The sequence below is a fragment of the Canis lupus genome, chromosome 20, assembly GCF_011100685.1.
Source record: "Canis lupus familiaris isolate Mischka breed German Shepherd chromosome 20, alternate assembly UU_Cfam_GSD_1.0, whole genome shotgun sequence".
Taxonomy (NCBI): Eukaryota; Metazoa; Chordata; class Mammalia; order Carnivora; family Canidae; genus Canis; species Canis lupus.
The window spans coordinates 20,968,362-20,989,384 of NC_049241.1; the positions used below are offsets into that span (position 1 = coordinate 20,968,362).

Below are 21,023 nucleotides of genomic sequence, written 5' to 3' on the forward strand. Positions count from 1 at the left end.
TGTATTTTTTTCTTCTTCTGCCAGACTGTCTGAAACTTATCTCAAGTATCATGGTAAAAAGAGAAGTGGCGGGTAGACACAAAAATGTAATAGATATATTTTAGGGATAGAATATGAACTGCCTTTCTAAATGCATATCAGAAGGAGAATTTATTCCAGTTGAGTAGGTTTAATGATATAATTTTACCATATTAAATCATAATTGCTCTTTAAAAGAAAGTAGAGATGCATGCATTGCCACGGCCGGGCTATCCCACTCCATCCAAATAGCAGCCTCCTTGGTACTTGTTGAGTTTGCCCTGCTCTCACACACACCAGAGTGGATTTGTAGCTTTTCTTTGGAAATCTGGGTGGGGATAGGGAGGAGGGACGAATAGTCTGAGAAATCAGAGCGTCCGCATTCAAGCGCTTGCCATGGCTTTGGCAAAATCATCTCCTGCTATTAGGCTGCCAAGCTAAAGCTTATGAAAAGATGACACCTCTGACTATCTGGAACCAAATTATTTTAAAAAGTTAAATCATGCTTCAAGATGGCTGGTATAGCTGCATTACTTAGGGACTAAACAATTTCTACTCTTATGGATATTGATCATCATTTTAGTAGGTACTAATGATTGCTTTTGTAGGTAAATGATTTTCAGTGCCATTGGATTTCCTTCTTCCCACTAGAAGAAAAAGGAGGAGGATTCACAACTGCGAATTGATGGTATATTTGGAGGAAAACAAAGTTAAGAGTCTCAATAATGTTTTAGTTTTAATAGGATCTGATTTCATATCATGAACTGAATTCACTGGAGGCATATTTTATATGTGAATTTGTCACCTGTACTTGAGCGTACCTTATATGTCTTTATTTGTATTTTTTTTTTAAACTTTTTTTTATTTTTTATTTATGATAGGCACACAGTGAGAGAGAGAGAGAGAGGCAGAGACACAGGCAGAGGGAGAAGCAGGCTCCATGCACCGGGAGCCCGACGTGGGATTCGATCCCGGGTCTCCAGGATCACGCCCTGGGCCAAAGGCAGGCGCTAAACCGCTGCACCACCCAGGGATCCCTATTTGTATTTTTTTTTAAGTAAGCTCTATGCCCAACATCATGCTTGAACTCACAACCCCGAGATCAAGAGTCACGTGCTCTACTGACTAAGCCAGCCAGGCACCCCTTTCACATCTTTATTCTACTTTATTTTATTTTAAAAAATATTTACTTATTTATTTATTTATTCATTCATTCATTCATTCATTCATTCATGAATGAATGAGAGTGAGATCATGGGGAAGAGCAGAGGATGAGGAAAGAGACTGATTCTGCGCTGAGCCCCGAGTGCAAAGCCCAGTGCAGGGCTCAATCCCCTGACCCCGAGATCATGACCTGAACCAAAATCAAGAGTCAGACACTTAACTGACTAAGCCTCCTGGGCGCCTCTCACATCTTTATTTTAAATAACACACAAGTAATACTCAGCCTGCCCAAGTGATAAGATGCATAATGTGGTTTTTAAAAACATTTTTATTATCTTTTAAAAATGTAATACCTAATACATAAAAAAGAATCTACCATATTTCATCAAGTCTTTTAGACCTTTATTTTGTATACCAGGAAGAAAGTGAAAATGGAGCCAAGTCAACGAATCCATAATGCTTTCTTTTCTCATGTTTTTTATGAGGCATCCTGGTGTTAGAGATGTTAAAATAAAAAACAATGACAGTGTATCTTAGGAGCCATTAGGTCTGGCACACAGCATACTTAGTTATGAAACAAAATATAATAAGTGTGCATGAACACCCTCAGACCCAGTCAATCCAAGAACTGGCCCATTACTTACAATCTGCATTTCCTCCTGTTGCCTAGACCGGTGGGCAGTCCTCCTCCTGAATTTTGGGTTTATTCTTGCTTTGCTTTTTAAACATATTTCAGTTCTCCTTCCTGTTAAAATCTGAATTCTACAAGGGTAGAGGCAGTTTGTGTTCTCCACCACTGTTGCCTTCAGAGCTTGACAAGGAACCCAGCCCAATGAATTTTGGTTAACTTTTATTGACAAACTGTATAAGCAGATTTGTCTGAGGCATATTCAGATTGTCTCTCCCCTTCAAGGTGTGGTTTAAATACCATTTCCTCCAGGAAATCTCTTGACAGCCTAAACTGGAAATGATCCTGCCTCCCTTTTGAACTCTTTCAGGGACTTATCTTTATTCCCTGTACTGTGAATATACCTCCTCCTTTCAGTTATGGCCGTTAACACGTCCCTGTCTTCCTGCTACACTGGTCATAGTAGACTCCGTAAAAGTGAGGTTAGCAAACTTTTTTTATAAAAAAAGTATTTAATAGGGGCTCAATCAGTTGGGTGGCTTAGTCAGTTTAGTGGCTGACTTTGTTTCAGCTCATGTCATGGTCTCAGGGTCATGAGTTGGGCTCCACTTTCTGCTTGGTGAGGAGTCTGCTTTGGGATTCTCTCTCTCCCTCTCCATCTGCCCCTCCCTCCTGCACGCGCTCTCACTCATAAATAAATAAATCTTTTTTTAAAAGTAGTTAAAACACATCGGCCTTTTCTTTCATATTATTTTCTTAATTTTCTATTGGATTTATTTATTCCCTTATTGATTTATAAGAGAGTCTTATGCACTACAAAAATTAGACATTTTTCTTAGGTTGATGATAGGCAAATATTTACCCAGTATTTCAGAATTTGTTCTACTCTTTCAGCCATATTCAACTTTAATATGGTTTTATTTATCAATTGTTTATAGTTCCTGAGCTTTTTGTTATTATACTCAGATAATGCATTTCTGTGTCTGAGATGACAAGAACATTTCGGTTTTTCCTTTTTGAAATACTTTTTTTAAATGCAGATAAGGCTGGGATCTTAAAGGAACCTCCCCTACTTTGGCACCATTATTTATTCTTTCCTGTGTTTAACCAACACATTTATTTAGTCTCTATAGTATATGAAAATGAGTAAGATTAGAAAATGTTCCTATTAGGTGCCATGAGAAGCTAGCCCAGTGATACAATCTGATGTGCATTTCCAAGAGATCTCTCTAGCTAATCTGCAGAGTAGAGATTTTGAGGGCAAGAAGGGAAGCAAAGAGAGAGAAAAACCATGCCTGCTTGGCATAGACCCAGAATTTGGTTAGTAGATACAAGGTTCAAATTTCCAAGTTAGAGCTTAGAAAGAGACTTCTCCAAATTAGAAGTAGAGCACATTTGCTGCTGCTGAAATGCTGGAGAATTCAGACTTCCAGATTAAATGCTAGCTTGAACCTAGAGCAGAGAGGGACTTTGGGGACCATTCAAAGGAAAGCTGGACAGGTGGCAACCTTGCTCGCTTGGCTCCAGCAAGTAGAGCCATGCTCACCGGTGATGGATGGCTTCACATTGTTCCTGCACAGCACACAGAGGTGGGAGGGGGGAGCGGATGGCGCAGCCCCTGGGGAGCTCAGAGAAGTCTCTGGGCTTTTCTTGCACTTTGTCTTCCCCTTAGTATTCCAGCCAAGGTATTAACTCTGTTCGAGCCATGTTTCCGCCTAGAAATCTCACTATTGTTACCTGTGCTCTTATTCACACTCCTAGTATTTATATTTTAACTCATTTTAAACTCAAAGCATCTGAGTTTTCAGTGAAAATGAAACAATTAGTTTGCAAAGGAAGATAAAGGTTTTTTTTGTTGTTGTTGTTGTTTAAGGATTGAAGGAACTGGACTACGTGCAGTTTATTATTATAATCATCCCTTTCTCCAAAGCCCATGAATATTTTTTTCTTCCACCAATGTTTTATTTTTTTGCTCTTTATTTTATAAATGATTCTTCCCCTTGACTTCCCAATCTCAGGAGACAACAATGTTTCCCTTGAAAATACAGAGGGTGAATCCACCCTGTGTGTGTGTTTTCCAAGTGTTGGTTTTCCAAGACATTCTCATGAAAAGGACTCGTATTGCCAAGTCATTTTTTAATATAAGGAGGTCCATGTTTGGGCATTGAAATTAATTTCCCTTATCTCGCCATACAAATAGCCACCCTGGCTTCTTTGATTTATTACCTGGGATGGTTCAGCGGCACTAAAAACAGAGGACGGGAAGACATCACCTTTACGTGGCATCATTAGTCACGGCATTAAAAGCATCGCCCCGAATGGACTGCTTCACACAAGCTCCTGCCCGTGCCATGAAAACACCTTGTTCTCTTCCTGTATGCTCAAGACATTGGGCCCATCCATGGCTTCCAGGCCACATTTTTCATTTTTTAGTAAGTTACCCCATTCCAAAAATCCTTCCTGTTTTTCCTCCCTAGCATAGGATAAAAGAACTTTCTAAATTGCAAATATATAATCCCTGAGTGAAGACAGGTAGTGGCTAGGATCAACTATGTTAGAGTCACACCTCCAGCCAAGGATTTATATACAGAATATGCCAAGAATTCTCAAAACCACGGTAAAAATTTTTTTTAATGGGCAAAAGGTGAATAGAAATTTCACCAAAAAAGATGCACAGAAGGCATGAAAAATTACTCAACATCATTTGAAATTAGGGGGATACAAATTCTGACCACCTGTTGCAATGGCTAAAATGAAAAAATACAATATCTAGTGCTGACAAGGATGTGGATCAAGCAAACTTGCATGCTCTGCCAGTAGGAATGCAAGAGGGGATAGCCATCTGAAAAAGTTGGGTCACCTTCTTAAAAATAAATATACACATACATAGTTACTATGTGGCCCAGCACTCATACTTCTGGGCGTAAACACAGGAAGAGAAGACCTGTGTTTACCGAAAAACCTATTCATGAAGGTTCATAGAAGCTTTATATAGTAGCTCCATGCTGAGGTAAATCTAAATGTTTTCAGTGAGTGAGTGGATAAACAAAGTATGGCACCTCCATACAGTAGGCTAATAATTAGCAACGATAAGCGATGAACTATTGATGTACCCACCAGCTTAGAAAAATCTACAAGATGCTCTGTTGCATAAAAGAAGCCAGTCTCAGGATGCCTGGGTGGCTCGGCGGTTGGGCGTCTGCCTTTGGTCCAGGGCGTGATCCTAGAGTCCCGGGGTCAAGTCCCACATCGGGCTCCCTGGATGGGGCCTGCTTCTCCCTCTGCCTGTATCTCTGACTCTCTCTCTTTCTCTCTGTGTCTTTCATGAGTAAATAAATAAAGTCTTTAAAAAAGTAAGTAATAAAAGAAGCCAGTCTCAAAGGTACATATTACATGATTTCATTTGTATGGCATCATTGGGAAAGCAGAACTACAGTAATGGAGAAGAGATCCATGTTTGTCAGAAATTAGGGATGGAGGAGGAGGATCTGCCTATGAAGGAATAGCGCAAGGTGGTTTAGGAGGTGGTCATGGAGCTGTTCTGTATTGTGATCGTAGTGGTGATTATGCAGATTTATACATGTGTTAAAATTAATAGTACTACATACCCTGCATTATCTAAAGAGTCAATTTTCCTGTTTGGCAAATTGAAAAAATGATAATAATAAACCTAAGTCCAAACTTCTGCTCAGGATCTGCAAACCACAGCTTCTCTTTTATGGTTCATCTGGCTCCTTCTTGGCCTTCTGGCCTCTCTTGTGAGGTCCCAAACAAATACTCCATGGTCATGTTTGTGTTTCTACTTGGAGGCACATTCATCTCTGTGCCCAGATCCACCCCCCCCCCCCCCCAACACACACACAGTTTTCTGCACTGCCCCACTGGACTGATAGGCATCCTTGGCTGCTCAGGTGTTGGGACACTGGCACCTGCCCTAGGTTAGCCACCTATGCACCCCAACCATGGACATTGGTAACCCTTACCCTGGTGCTCGCTACGCAGCTCCAGATGGCAGCTTATTGATCTGCTTTGCACCCTCTGTTGTAAGGTCAGGGAGAGCCGACTTCACCGCTCACTTCCCAGCTCTGCTTGAAAGGCCGTGAGGAGTTGAGTAAGCGAAGCAGTGAGGGTAAGGAATTGTATGCTCTGGACTTGGAGTTTGCCTTTGTTTTGTTGTACTGTTGCCTTCTTTTCCTGGCTGCTCTGGTCTCTGACCCCCGCGCTGAAATTCCTTACCTCCCTATGCCCTTTCAGCAGGGGAATCCTCTTTTCTGGCTTCCCCAAAACTGCTTGTTAAAAAGCAATAAATCATGGTTTTAAAGTCCTTTATAGTCTTTTTTTTTCCTTTGAGCAAACATAAAATTATGCGGCAAAATCATGACTGTGGAGGGGTTTTCTCACTTTTTCTTCAGAGATTAGATGGGTTTTATAGTGTACCATGAAAAGTCATTAGTAGTAAAATCCTTATTATGGATACATTTTTACATATATACTGAGACCCATCTTCCAAATTCCCTGGGGGAGAAAACAGACTTTCTGAAAAAAAAAAAAAAAAATCAGCTCCTATTCTGGAATCCATAGCAATGGTAATAATAATAATACTTACATGGTGCTTACTAAAGGCCAAACTGTCTTAAAAGCACTTTTTGTAGGGGTACCAGTGTGGCTCAGTCAGTTAAACATCTGACTCTTGGTTTTGGCTCAGGGTCATGATCTCAGGGTTGTGAGATTGAGCCTTGTGTGGGGGGCTCCCTTCTCAGTGCAGTCAGCTTGAGATTCTCTCTGCCCCTCCAGCTCGCTCTTTCTTTTTCTCAAATAAATGAATCCCTTTTTTAAAGCACTCTCTGCATGTAATCCACTTCCCACAATGTCACTAGGAGGTAGTGCTGCCATTACTTCTGCTTTATCCATACCTGAGAAAACAGAAGAGTGGTTAGAGCAAGGTCAAGAGTGGACTCAGGATTTGAACCCAGGCCATCTGTCTCCACCTTCTAAGCGGCTGCAGATTGAACAGTGGAAGGAAGATAGGAACTGTGGATTTCCTCACTGGGGACACATACTGTGACCTCTTTGTACCTCTCCCCTGGAAGGGATCACATGCTTTGCCTGGAGTGCCAAGAAGCTCCAGGGTGGCCTAAGAGCCACCTTTTTCTTTTGTAGCCAAGGATGACTCCATATTTGGGTCTCGATCAGTATAGGCACAGATAATGGGAATAACCGAAGAAAAGGAAGCTGAAAATCAGAAATCAAAATAGCTCAGCAAAGAAGCAGTGAAAAGTGCTTTCATGAATAGTGAAAACTCAGATTGTGTTTTAGGACTTCCAGAGTATTTGTGCCTGTGTATTCTCCTAAGCTGCCCCTTCCCATCACCACTACCCAGGGCTTTCATCTCTTTCGAGGTGAGGAAAGTGAATCTGGAGAGAGGTGAGTAGCCCTGTATGAGTTCACCATGCTGGTCCCTGTGGGGCCAGAATGCACTCTCCATGTTTTCCTTCCCTTCCCCACTGGCACTCCTCCCTCCCAGGAAGTTCTTTCATGAACTTTAGACACAGGCAATATGATTTCATCTCTCCCACATCCATTAGTTTTCTGTTTTTGCATAACAAATGACCATAAACTTAGCAGCTTCAAACCCCCATTTGTTAGCTCCCAGTCCTGTGGGTCAGAAGTCCAGGCACAGAGCTACTGGCTTCTCTGCCCAGAGTTCCAGAGCGTCCTAGTATAGAAGGTATTACCTGGACAGAGTTCTTGTCTGGAGACTCTGGGGAATAATCTGCTTGCAAGCTCATTCGGGTAGTTGGTAGAATTCAGTTCATTGTGGTTGTAGGACTGGACTGTAGTCAGCCAGAGGCCACTCTCGACTTCTAGAGGCTGCCCGTACTTCTTTGCCAGGTGGCCATCTCCCCCCCATTGCCAGCAGTGGTGCATCAAAACTTTCTCATGCTTGGACACTCTTTCTCTCTGACTGCTAAAAGCCAGTATAAGCTCCAAAATAGAAATACCCTGTGATTTTTCTTCAGATTATCTCCTTATCCTAAGGCCAGCTGATTTGGGACCTTAATTGTAGCTGCAAAACCCTGCAAATCAACATCCTGACTACTGTTTGATGAAGTATCTGAGACAGGGGTAGGAACGTAGGAGACTGTCTTAGCATTCCATCAACCACCATGCACTGCAGCATTTAAAAAGGTAAAGACAGAAACAAGGGCCAAGTCTAAGATACTCTGTCAAATTCTGTCAAAATTGCATAAATTCCTTTATGCCTTTAGAGTTTTTTGCCACCACGGTGCATTTTATATTTCAGGCCATTTGATTGAAAGCATATTTGCAATCTGTATACATCTCTTGCCTTAAAATGATTGAAAAAGAAAAAGAATCTTTTTCAAAAGGACTGAACAGAGTATTATTGAACAGCACAGTTGTATATCACCAGCTATTCAGAAGTTCATCTGTTAGCATGTTTCCACCTATAAGTTTTCAGCCCCAATGGTCCATCTCCTTGAACTTCCTCTCTCTCTTCCTTGGGTGTTTGCTTCCTTCTATACTTGGAGGTCTCATCTTGAATATCACCTCCTCATAGACAATCTTAATGGCCTTATCTAGAGTAGGCTAGAAAAGACAAGCACGTAAAGTTCTTTTTTTTTTTTTTAGTTGTTCTTTTTTTAAGGATACCTCTGTAGTGGCTTTCTCGTTCTGGATTTGTGGGTTGTCAGTTCTTATCTCTGATTTCTGTTCGACTCTAAGCCTTTGGAAGGGGCACCTTCATAGGCCTGGTGCCTAGATTGTGCTTGGTGCAGAGTATGCATCAAAAGTTAGGTTTATTTGATGTGTCAATAGAAGGTATGGCCTGGTACTTGTGGAAAAGTAACTTTAACATTCATATTGAAAGCTTGCTAGAGTAGTGAACCAAGTTAATCATGAGGTCACCGGTAAAGCATTTATTGTTTGAAAAGCACCCGATTGCTAGTCACAAAGCTCTTGAAAGAAAGAAAGGAGACTACAAATGGTAGAGCCAAAGAGGAACAGTTCCTATATTCTCCTCTGAAGCATGCAGTGCCACTGGGTAGGAGGTGGGTGAGGAGTCTCCAGGTCATGGACCGTCTGATGTTTGGATCATGGTTTCCTGCAATTTTTTATTGCCCCAAGATAGGAGCCTCTTTCCTCACAGTCCTCCTCTGAACACCTCCTCTCTCTCTGATGTCTCTTCAGCTTCACCTTCACCTCCATGCAGTCATACACCTGCTTTAGAAGACGTTTCTCCTTGGACAAGGTAGTCAACCTCTCTGACCTTGTTTTCTTCCACTGTAAAAATGGGTATGGTCATTTCCACCTTGCAAGGTCATGGGAAGGCTAGTAGGGCAATGAATGCCAATGCCTTCTACAGAATGAGATGGGTCAGTGCTATTTCACTTAATATTATACCCTACCACAGCTCTCCAAATCTCGTGTGGAATTGAAATGCTCATCTGAACAACAACTGGTTTTTGGAAATTATATGAAAAGAAGGTTACAGTAGATTATAGGATTACCAGTGATAATATTCTACTTAATTGATTTTTATCATCATTATACTAAATAAAGACTACCTAGTTTCCAATCTATAGATTGCAGTAAATGCATTTCACATACAACTATCTAGAGCACAATTTTATCTTTTTTTTTTTTTTTTTTTCTTTCCTGATGATTCAGAAGGCACTTCAGAGCCTTGTAGTGCCTCTGGGTTTTTATTATTAACTCCAGTTAGCATTTTATTACAGCTCTTGAGAAGTGTTGGTCGCTCTCAAGTTCTAGAGAGCACCTTCTCTGTTCACCTTTTCCCATTCCTTAATACACAATATAAAAATGGTCTCTTTCCATAAACACAGACACCCCCACCCCTCCTTTCTCCAATTACTTGCCTTCTCTGTGGCAAGGACTCTCCTGCTCTGGTTTGTGCTGGGAAGTCCCAGAACTGCAGCAGTCACATCCCTGGAGCCAAGAACAACAGTCAGTGGGCTACAAGGAGCTCATTTGCCACAACGTACCATAAGTTGTTCAGAATCGGTCAAGCTGTTATCACATTTCCGATGAGACCATTTTAGAGAGCAAGAAGGCCAGAGTAGATCAATTTACATTTCTTTTTCTTCTGTCACTGGAAAAGGACACATTTGATGCATTCTCAAGGCAGGTTAAACAGTAACAGCGAATGTGGTAAGGGAAGAATTGAGGCAGCTTCCGTTGTATTTATTACGGGGATCATTTCTACCCTCAGAGCTGCGTTCCGATCTTTGCATTTATTTTTGCCTGCCTTACCTTCCCTGAGTATGATTTGGAGAAGTCAGTGCATTGCATGACAGGAGAATTAGAAGACTGTATTTCTGAATTAATTCTTGCAGCGTGGGTCCAGAACACAGGGCCAGGCGACCCTGCCCCTAATCAGCTTGGGAGAGTTTGGTCAGTGGGCGCAATTTTCTCTGCCTACACCTGTATCTTCTCCTGTAAAATGGGGCTATTTGCTTCCTATCAGAGGCTTAGGATAATGAAAGGACATGTCCTGTGGATGTGAAAAAAAATTTTCAACACCATGCAAATGTTTTCAGTTTTATTTTAACTCAAATCAGTATGCAAAATCAAGATGCTGCCGTTGCCAAAGTTGTTGGCATCCGTTCATCATATTTCTAGGTGAAGTACGTGAAAGTGATTATAGGTAATAAATATCTTTTTTTTTTTAACTTATTGCAGAGGCAGTTTTTCCACTGTTAATGAGGGTAATTTGACTTGGTTGAAGGATTGCAGTTCTTAAGAATTAATGCAGTAATCCAATTCAAAGATTTAAAGAGATCTAAGATTTTTCACAGGTCGCGTGCTAGTGAATGTGCTCCTATCACATAGCAGCTAATGGACTTGAACGCCAGTCTGTCATTTACTGTGTTCGCTCACGGCATAGCAGCTTTGCCCTTGGTAGTGAGTCTACTTTCCAAGCATTGCAGGTTATTTAGAAGTATGGGGTATTTGTAACACTTTTGAGAGATAGGATCCTATTTCCCACAGCCCCTAATTACTATAAAAACTGGGGTTATCTTTCTTAATTACACGTTTGAATCCTAATCTGCTAAGGTCTGAGGAATATCAGGCTCACAGGAGCTGCCTTCTTGCCTTATTCTTTTTTTTTTCTTTTTTTTTTTTTGAGGAAGGCTTTTTCTTTTTTTTTTTTATTGTATTTTTAAAAACTAATTCATGTATCATTGTATTCATACATATAGGTTAATTCACGTGAATACAAAGGTTACGTGCATGGTATTCATAACTTCCCATTTTTGATAATGATGTATTATTAACAGCTAACAATATTTTGTAAAGCCTTATTTGTAAAGGATGTTGGAAATGCTCTTATTTCCCGATCCCATTATGTTCCTAAATATTAAAAATCCCATTTTGAAGCAATTAGAAGCATTCACTTCTCTTTCCACGTGTGTTCTGCAGACAGCGTCACCATACTGTGCACACAGGAACCTTTGTTCCTTAATTAGAAAAAGGACTAGAGCTCATTAATTGTGGTTCCAAGTGGTGTCTGCTCGAACATTGAGGCAACAATACAGGAGGAGGAAAGACCCAGCCTAAATCTGGGAGGCTCTCGGTAGTTTTCAGAACTGTGAAAAGGTAAATAAACAGCAAAGGGTCCTTATAGGGTTGTCCCCACACCCTGGGCTGTCCTTGAGGCCTGGCTGGCTGCTCATCAGTTTTAAAGCCAAAGAGATTTCTGTTCTCACAGAAGGAGGGAAGGGCAGAACCCACAACTTGTATAGAAATCTAGACCTTTGCCTCTGTCGAAAGCCTATCATCTGAAGACAAAAACCGGGTCAGGAATCTCATGGGCTTTTTTGATAAGTTAGTGGACCCTATCTAGAGGCATTCAGATGTTACTGAAAGTGAGTGAATTGTTAGCAAACATGATAGAAGACAGATACATCTTGTAGGTGGATTTTCACTGCTGGCTTCGGTACATCGGAGGAATCGCAAGTTTTGAAAGGTAAAATTCCCAAACTGAATTGGCGAAGCCTTAGGCCCACATCAGTCATCAACAAAGAGCCTTAATTTCCACAGCAAGAACAGGCATTTCTCCAGCCTCCAGGAAACCTCCCATGTCTAAACGTTCTCAGAACATCTCAGTAGCACCAATGGTGGATTCCTCTCACCTTGGTCGAGATGGAGGCTCCAGAAGCAGGGAGAGCGAACAACTTTATCGAAGAATCTCAGACCACACGGGCAATGTCTCTCTGTGGCTTGTCTGGACTTGCGAGGAAATGCTGAAATAAAGGACTGGAGGGATAAAACAAAATGTCAGTTTGAAAGCCAGAGAATGGAAAGTACAGAGCAGTAAATTTGAGGGTCAGTTCGCTCATCTTTGGGAAGGTTCTGTTCAGTAATATCCCCCCTCCGGAAAGAAGAGAACTCAGGAGCCACTAGGCAAGTCTGCGGTCCTCTCCTGCCACACCACCTGTCAACTCCTGCCTTCCTCTGGCTTTCTCTTTCCATCCCTGCCACCGGATAAATTGCCTTGTCCCACCCATGCCAATGGAAGACATTATTAACAAGAGGGAGCGCTTTATAAAGGTAGCAGAGATCTGGCAGGTGGAGGCATGGCTCCCTTTCCCCTGTGCTGATAGCAGGTTGAATGTGGAAACAAATATTTTTCCCTAAAATATTCTGCCATTTAAAGAGGCACGTCTAGCTCGCAATATATATTTTTCCCCCACCAGTAATTTTTTTCATGTTGTATTTCTCAGAGAAAGGAAAAAAAAATAGATTTTAAAATGTAAAAACCTGTTCTTCAATTGAGTATGCAAAAATCTCATTGCAGTATTTATTCCAAACCTGCTCTCATAATGTTCAGTCAAGGAGAAAACAGCAAAAAACAGTTGTTGATGGACTTAGCACAGAACTGGATTAAATAAGCATTAGTCTACTGAAGCTGATTACAGGAATATGAAAATGCAGTATCTTAATGGTACATATTTTTATGTGGCAGCTCAGTTGCCTTTCATTTTGCAGCTAATATGTCTATTCTTATGAGTCATTTACTTCTTTAATTACCTTTTGCAGGCAAGGCACCATGGTATATTAATGTGAATGATTTTTACTGCCAGTTTATCATACAATGCCCCAGAAGTTGAAAGGCGTAATTGACTTGGAAGAACAGCTCATGAAGGAAACAATATTTAGTTGACAGCTTTCCTTGTACTCTCTGTTGACGTTTATGAGTTTACACTATGCTAAAGGAGTAATAAACACAATTTTCTTTCAATAACAGGAAAGGGTAGCTTCTAAAATACATTTGTGGAAAGCGCATTTGTTCATTTCTTGAATAATATGAAAATAACACATATCTAGTGATAAGACCTCTCAGATTGCCAATTGAATTAAACCTTTGAAGGTGCATTTATAACCTGTCTCAGAGCATTAGGAGATATTAGGGTTCATGTGATTGAATCGATTTAATGAATATTTAAATTATATACAGATTTGGATAAATCATATTTAAATCTAGGTGTAGAGTGAGACTGTTTGGTCTTGTCCTCCCAATTTCCAGAGGGAGGGAAGACAGGAAGGGAGCTTGAGAATTGTCTGGAGGGAGATTTTCTTTCTCTAAAGGGAGGGGAAGTCTGACAGTGTATTTTGGGAAAATCGAAAAGAAGGCACAGTCAGTACAACTCCTTATAAGGTCTGGGCTTTGAACAGTTAAAATCAAGACGAAGGGGGGGGGGGTCGTCGCTCTTCTGGTATCTGAGTGACACTTTGAGTTGACTTGGGCAGTTAGTGAGTGCCGATTTGTTTTATCCATCACTTCCACCGCCCCCTTGGCCCCCCGGCTCACTGGCTCTGGGCAGGCCCTGGTTTGGCACATTGGTTTAGAGGGAGTTAAACTTTTCACAGTTTTCTGGATTGTTTGCAGTTCAGTCCTGTGTAGCATAATGAAAGTTTTCTAGCCATCTGTTGTTAAGCTGGCGGTGAGCAAGGCCAGTATATCCAAACAAAGTTCTGGCCTGTTGTAAACTGAACCTGTCAGTTTAGCATAGCTTTGCTGACCCCTCCAGCAAATAGGGCAGCCCTTGGTACCAGGCACTCACTGCATAGAGCTTTCAAAGGGGAACTATTTTGGGGGTAGGGGGTAGGGGCCTGTTTACTTTTCCCTGAGTGTTCCTCTCACTGGCTTGGACTAGTTTATACTTAATCTTTATGTGGATAAATGGATACTCGTCCTCCCTCCTTTTTCAGAGCAGGAGGCATTACTTCTTAATAGGGGATTATAACTTTGAGAACAAGGTATGAGTGCCCATAAAAGTGTGTGCGGTGGCTGTGAGGCTGTGATTCGGAAGGGTGTTCTGTGCAGTTATTTTTGTTAAATTATTTTGTCTTCCCGTGTTTGGAGACAAATAGTCCAGGCACTGCCAGCTCCTATATTTATTACTTACCTTATATAACTAAAAGTGTTTCATAGCTTTAAAGGACCTTTTTTTTTTTCTTTTGCCCCTTTTCTGCTGCACTTTGTGTTTTACCATCAGAAGTTAATACACAGCATAACTTAGCAGAGCAGCCATTTGACAGTGCTCCCAGCTGTATGAGGGTGTTACCTGCTTCTGTTCACGTTTGCGAGGTGTATCTATTGCTTTTAATTGCCTGTCTTAACCATAAAATAATTTCATTGCTTCATGGTATTTTTTCTTTCTGTAGTTAATGTTTAATTCCTATTTTCTCCTTAGCAGTGTTTGCTTGACTATATATGAAATATCCCTATACATTCAGATTCTTGATACATATCTATACGTGTGTGTATGTATGATATGTATGAGATATGTATGATAGGATATGTATGTAATATATAAATATATATATCTCAACACCTGGCTAAGCCTGCCCCTAACCCTTGTTGGTTTCCTTTTGTTAATGACACCTTGTAGGTGCTGTTGCATTTTTATCTTGGTCTTGCTGTAGTATATTTCCTGTCCAACATTGGTTACATTTGTGTTCTGTTAAGAGGGGGCTCTTGGGAGCCATTGTCAAACCTCTGTATCCATCTCAATTCATTAAAATATCTGGGGAGAATGGTCACTGTCATTGAGTAACTATGTCAGCCACTCCCCTGGCTGCCTTAGCCCCTAGATGAGAAGCAGACCACAGTCCCACACAGTAACAAAGGAAAAAGGCACCAAAAGGATGCACGTTTGTCTTAAGCACCAACATGAAAGGGTTTGGGTTCAACTTTAACTGCATTGAAGGAATCTACAAGGGTCAGGCATTTCATAAATGGTGGGATGGGGGAGCAGAAGAAGCAAAGGAATAAACAAGGAGATACAAGGCTTCCCCTTTAAGGGACAAGGAGTATTGCAGTAGTGAAAAATATTCAATTTAAAATTTAAATGAGTGCACTTACTTGGAAATACCATACAGTCATAATCTGTTTGTAAGGTGACTGACATATAAAGTGCTTTTTTGTTTTAAGGTAAAAAAATGTATTCGGGGTAGAGTTTCGGGTGTAAATGTCAGGTGCAACGTAACGTGTACTCACTGCAAGAGTCAAGCAAATAACCTTGGCATTTAGGACACTGCCTTTTAGAACATGAAATTGTATTTTGTTGTGTGCCTTTTTTTTTTTAAGGAGGACTACATTAAGGGGTCACCTATTAGCTGTGTTTTTGCTGTCTTAAACTCAGCCCTTCTGTCTATTAAAATCAAACCACTGTGTAAACATTCCAGTGTTGTTCTTGGTCTCTGCAATGGCCACGGGGATCAGGTTTCACCTGCCTGCACATCTTCAAGCAATTAGAGCAATTAGCGTGAAGCCATTTCACATTCAAGGATTCAAGGTCTATGGTGACATTCAAGTCCATAAGTCTGAAAGGGAAGAGGAAGCGGCCTGGAGCACGGCTACTATTCCATGGCCCTGAGCAGACAATTTCTCTTTTAAACATGGTAGCTCTTTAATGATATTATTATGAGGTTTTTAAATGACATATCAAAAGTTGTTTATATCAAAAAAAAAGTCTCAACAGTCATTTAATTATACTAATGAAGGTCTTTATACATGGCAGATTTTTTAAAAAGACTTGCAGTGGCCCTGAGAAATGGAGGGTTGCTCCCTGCCCCACCATGGAAGTGACAGCAGTCTTTGTAGAGGAAGAGTATGTTTTAGAATGTATAAAGGGAATTAGCATTCGGGTTGGTTTTTTGTTTTCTTGTGTTTTTGTTTTTGTTTTTGTTTTTTTTCACGGTAAACCTCCCTGTTTTGGGTCAATGTAATAACTACAACAACATGGAATATTTAGGCAATTTTTGGAGTATTAAAAGTAACTTTTGTTTTAGGTTAGAGAGGAATAGTAGCAACGCTAACACATGGAACCAGGGCACTTTAAAGATCAATAATCAGCTTTAGTATATCAGCTGTGTAGTCATGAGAGAAGGCAACTTTTAAGAACAGTCTGAGAATCCAGTAGGGTTTTTGTTTTGTTTGCTTGTTTGTTTTTTTTACATTTGTAACTAAGTTACACAGGCATCTTGTTTGCATGAGGCGAGCCCTTAAACTGATTACATCTTTTTAAATAGGTTAGTACATTTTTTTTTAAATCTACATTTTACTGTTGATTTATTATGCAAAAGGAGGGGAGGGGCATTTTTAAAAAGCCAAGGGTGCTGCAGGAGATCTGGCTCCGTAGTCCGAGAAGGATGTGCAGAATCAAGAGGAACCGTGGGCTGTTATAATGTGGAATTCTATTTCCCTCTAACCTGATGCCACCCCTTCGTGTCATGTTTGTTAACTAATGGCTCTGAAGACAGGATTGCTGGGACAGTTACCTTTTCTTTTTCATGTACTGACTTTGATTACAATAAGAGGCTTATTTTTAAAAGAGAAGATTGTGCACCTGTAAGAAAGATCTTGTGATACAATTCCTTTATGGAATTGTACTAGTAGACTTCAAAGCTACTAGGTGTTGAGCACCTCTCTATCTCTAGGACTGAACGCATCTGTCTATTTTTGTGACTGAGGCTGGAGCGTTTGTGCTCATTTGATAACTAGCCATGTCAGGGAACTAGAGTCCTTAGAGCTCTCCAGCCCCATCTCGAACTACTTAGAGCCCTTCTGTGGAGAGATGCTCTTGCTGACCACCCACTTGCATGGCGCCCAGGCTGTGTGTCTTTTGAAACTGCATTGCAGAGCAGATGCAGGGGATGCTAATAAAATGCAGCATGCTGGACCCTGAGCAAGGTAAGGGTCGGCCTTTCCCCCTGCCTTTTGGAAACAGATTGCTAGGAGACCTTTTGCCGCGTTTCTGACTGGACCAGCCGAGTTAGACAGGAACATTGGAGTTGGATACTCCACCCCTCCTAAAAGTGAAGAGGCAGACATGGAAGCACTGTGGGGCTCGGAAGGGAGGTGAGGCAGTAAACCAGATCTGTCCCATTTTTTTTTCTCCTAGCCTAGTCCTCTGTTTCTATGATCTGCCTTTTGAACTGTTTTTGTGGCTGATCAGTTCCACCTAATATGTCTCTTGATTTCTGCTATTGTAATACTCAGGCGACATGCTGTTCTCTTCATTTTTATAAGCTTTAGATGCTTCTGCCTGTCATATTCTGGCGGTTTATCTTCAGCGTCTGGATTTGCTTTCAGACTTGAATGTCTATCAAGCTGCCGTTGCTTTGAATGTGAGATCAAAAGAAGATGAATTCCAGTAAAAAATTTCCTTCCATGAAGAAAAGATTGGGGCCTATGTAAACATCCCACTGACAGTTCCCAATGAGTTATTTTAGCCGAGTATTAGCACCTGGATGACAGACAGTCCAGCATTCCATGCTAAATAACAAATCAGTTGCTTCCGTGGCAGAAGAACATTGCCACAACAGCAATACATTTTCAGAAGGAATCCTTTTCTTCCTCCTCCCCTTCCCCCTTTTTGCCTTTTTTTTTTTTTATTGAATATGGCTGTTCAGCTCCTCATCTTATTTTTCAAGCTGACTTGTTCTGCCTTTAGCAGTTTACTTTCCTTTACAGTATCTGTCAAGTTACTCGGGTGACGGAAGACAGGACTTTGATAATTAGTTTGGGGCGGGTTAAGGAGTGTTCGAGTAGACAAGCGAGGCATCTGGAGATAAACAGGTAGTTTGGTTGATTGCAGAGAAGGAGAATGTAAAGGAAAAGCAGCAAAAGCAAGATCAAGGGCACATCCCGGGAATGCGGGACGATATGTTCTTTAAAAATACATGTGACAAATTCCTCTAAAGTCTGCAGAATCTGGATTTTCTTTCTTTCTTCCCTGTGTTTTTTTTTTTTTTTTTTAAGCATCCTGCCTATGTAAATGTCACCACAAAAATATCTCAAGAGCAGGTTTCCCGAAACCCTGTCGGTGTGTATTTGTCTGCGAGAAAGAGCTGTCTGGCTAGGGCTCGGTCTGGCCAGGGCACACTCCTGATGCTGTGTCGCTGCTTGCAGACCTGGAGTGATTTAGATATGTGTAGCATTAATAGATTTCTTTAAATGCTAAATGCAACTTTGAAAATTACCTGCAAGCTCCAACTGATCTTTCAACTTTGAAAGTGAAGAATTACTTGAGGAATTCTTGTGGTTTCTTTTGTCATTTAGTGAGAGCCCAGCCAGCTACTGTGGAGGCAAGCGTCCCTAAGGTTGCCTACAAAGGGCAATGTTCCAGTGTGTTTTCTCCTCGAGTGTGCTTCAGCCGCACAGCACTTCCTGTTTATTCAAACATCTTTTTTACCACTCGGCAACCCCCGCTTCACAGAAACAGCCAGAACCCATCTACAGCAAGAAGACGGAAATCCAAAGGCAGACAGTGCGAGCTCACTCCGTCAAACTCTTCGTTTTCTCTGTAAGTGTCCAGAGAAAGGAAAAAAAAAAAAAAAAAAAAAAGGAACATTTTTGCGGGGTTAAACTTTCAGACTAGTAGGGATCCGCTCCTGCGCAGACATTCTCTGAAGGGCAAAATAAGATGATCCAACTTGTTTACTGCTTTCTCTTCTCTCTCCCCCCCCCCCCCCCCCCATCAAAGGCGGTTTTCTTTTTAGAGATTTCAGAAGACCGGTTGGTTCTAACTCCTTGTTAATTCACTCTTGCTTTCAGATGGGTCTCGGGATATATATAATCAGCCAGGCAAGCAGCCGAGTGTGATCAGGACAGTTTTGTAAGCTTGAATGTAGTTCAGAGCCCTCTCAGCTTGTTTGCGACTTTGTTTCGTGTTGCCTTCTTTTTCTTCCTGTTATCACAAGTGGTAAGAGGGTGCAGGGATGGTGCCTTTGTAATTCTGCCTCTGCAGAATTGTCCTCTGATGTTTGCATCATGACACCGTCATCACTCGTGAATCGGTCTTGATAATATTTGTACCAATTTCATGCCAATAAAAGTCAGGCTGCTGAAACAAGCACGGTCATTATCTCATTCATATTACTATTGTTTAAACGGAGTGGGCTGCGAAAGGAAAGAGAAAGCCCGCCTCACTTTCCGCGATGGTTGTTAACTTTGATGTTGGAAAGCTCTTTTCAAAATTCTCATTGTGGGTAATTAGTATGGCAGGGAAAGCCCTTGGACCTGGGCTGCTGCTTCGCTCTGTGTGGAAGAGTGGATGGGATTGCTCTCTGAGTCCTTTCTGTTGAAATGAGTTTCTTAACACATGGTTTGATATTTTTTTAAAGGGTTCCACCTTTTCCTGTCTGATGGCGTCGTCGTCCCCTTGTGCCTGCCCCTCCTCCCCCCGCACCCCTCCCCCCACCCTGACCCCCAACTTCACTATAATTGGTAAGCCAGGTGCTAATTTTTTTTTTTTTTTAACCATGTACTGGTCAGGGAATAGACAGGAAATGGAAAATTAGCTCTTTTGATCTTAAGGGAATTGTTATTACTCTGAAGCTTGTTTGTTAGTCCCCAGACTAAATATCCTTAAATTTTATTGTCCAAAACAGCATCTGTTAGAATAGAGAAAGAAATAAGCTCTGTAGTTGTCCGAACCTCTAATGGAAGAAATATTTAAATAAATAAAATAAATAAGTGTGTGCGCGTGTGTGTATTGAGCTATTGCTATTGCTATGCTGGCTTTTTTTAATGTTCAGAAGTTGTTCTACTTTGCAGGAAAAAAAAATTATGTTTGCGACTGCCTTAAGGACAATTTGTTTAACAGTAGGAGTAATTGCAGGGAAAATGGAAAGAGTGACTGGAGGTATTTACTCAGATGTTAGTGTAGGTGTGGGGGCCGAAAACTCAGTGTGGGAACAGTGGGCTGCTTTTCTTGGTATCTCAGTCTATTTGATGACCATCAAATTTCCCAGCTCGCTGGTTTTGTTTTTTCTGGATGGCATGTTTGATTATTTATCAGAAGGGGAAGGGAGTAGCTGAAGCAAATAAACATGTGACCAAGTTCTGTTTTGTTTTCCACTCAGAAAGCCATGCCCTTTAACAGATATACAGAAAATAATAAATGCATTGTTTTATGATAAAAGGAAATAATGTGTGTCATTTTTTTTAAAGGCATGTGAGTTAACCCTTAGGACTCAGGAGCCTTTTTGACTTCTGAGAAATTTGCCAGGCTTTTTACTAAGAATTAATCTATTGCGGTGTATGGTTTTATGGTGCAGGATTTCCCAGGATTAGTTGTTCAGCAGTTAGGCTTTTCTAGATGCTCTGCTTAGTTATGCCTGCCTCAGTAGCTCTATGTTTATGATGTGTGTGTATGTGTATGTGTGTGTGTGTGTGTATTTTCAACAGTAACAGTATCGGACAAATCAGTAGCTCTTGCAGTTTGCCGAAGGCTCTTTTCTGACTTCGGATCTAAACATGAACAGTTGAGGTAAAGGAAAATATACTAGGGTTTCTGTGACTAGTATTCAGCTGACTTTATTAGAGGCCAGCTTTTGCTCTTCTTTAAAAGCGCCAGGCAGATACTATAATGCCAAATAACGACATGTGCCTCATTGTCCCTCTAAAACACCTTCCAGACTTCAGTGTTATGTAATGCATGTAATGGTCTTCAGGATTGTTATATCAGATCTGGGGCGCCTCCTGAGACAGAGGCAAAGGCTCAAATCTACATTAAATGTAGATTTTAAAGCAAGCATGCCAAAACTAGAATTTTATTGTTTTATTTCTAAGGTGGGGTTTGCATAACTGTATGTAGACCTCTGTACTTAAGCCCCTGCTGATATACGTGCACACACCACATTTGCAACAACTTCGAGG

At 41.0% G+C, this 21,023-nt stretch overlaps 1 protein-coding gene across 9 annotated transcripts in view; it reads left to right on the top strand.

Annotated features, from left to right (window-relative positions):
- Positions 1-21,023, top strand: part of FOXP1 (forkhead box P1) — a 584,602-nt gene that overhangs the window by 394,851 nt on the left and 168,728 nt on the right. For 2 of the 9 annotated variants that reach the window (XM_038565864.1, XM_038565863.1), the window contains exon 1: positions 18,429-18,666. The exons of 6 other annotated variants lie outside the window; for them this stretch is intronic. In XM_038565864.1, coding sequence (XP_038421792.1) covers positions 18,481-18,666 — 186 coding nt within the window. In that variant the 5' untranslated portion in view covers positions 18,429-18,480. Of the gene's footprint in view, positions 1-18,428; positions 18,667-21,023 lie in introns of those variants that run through there. One more of the 9 variants, XM_038565859.1, reaches the window with a different exon arrangement.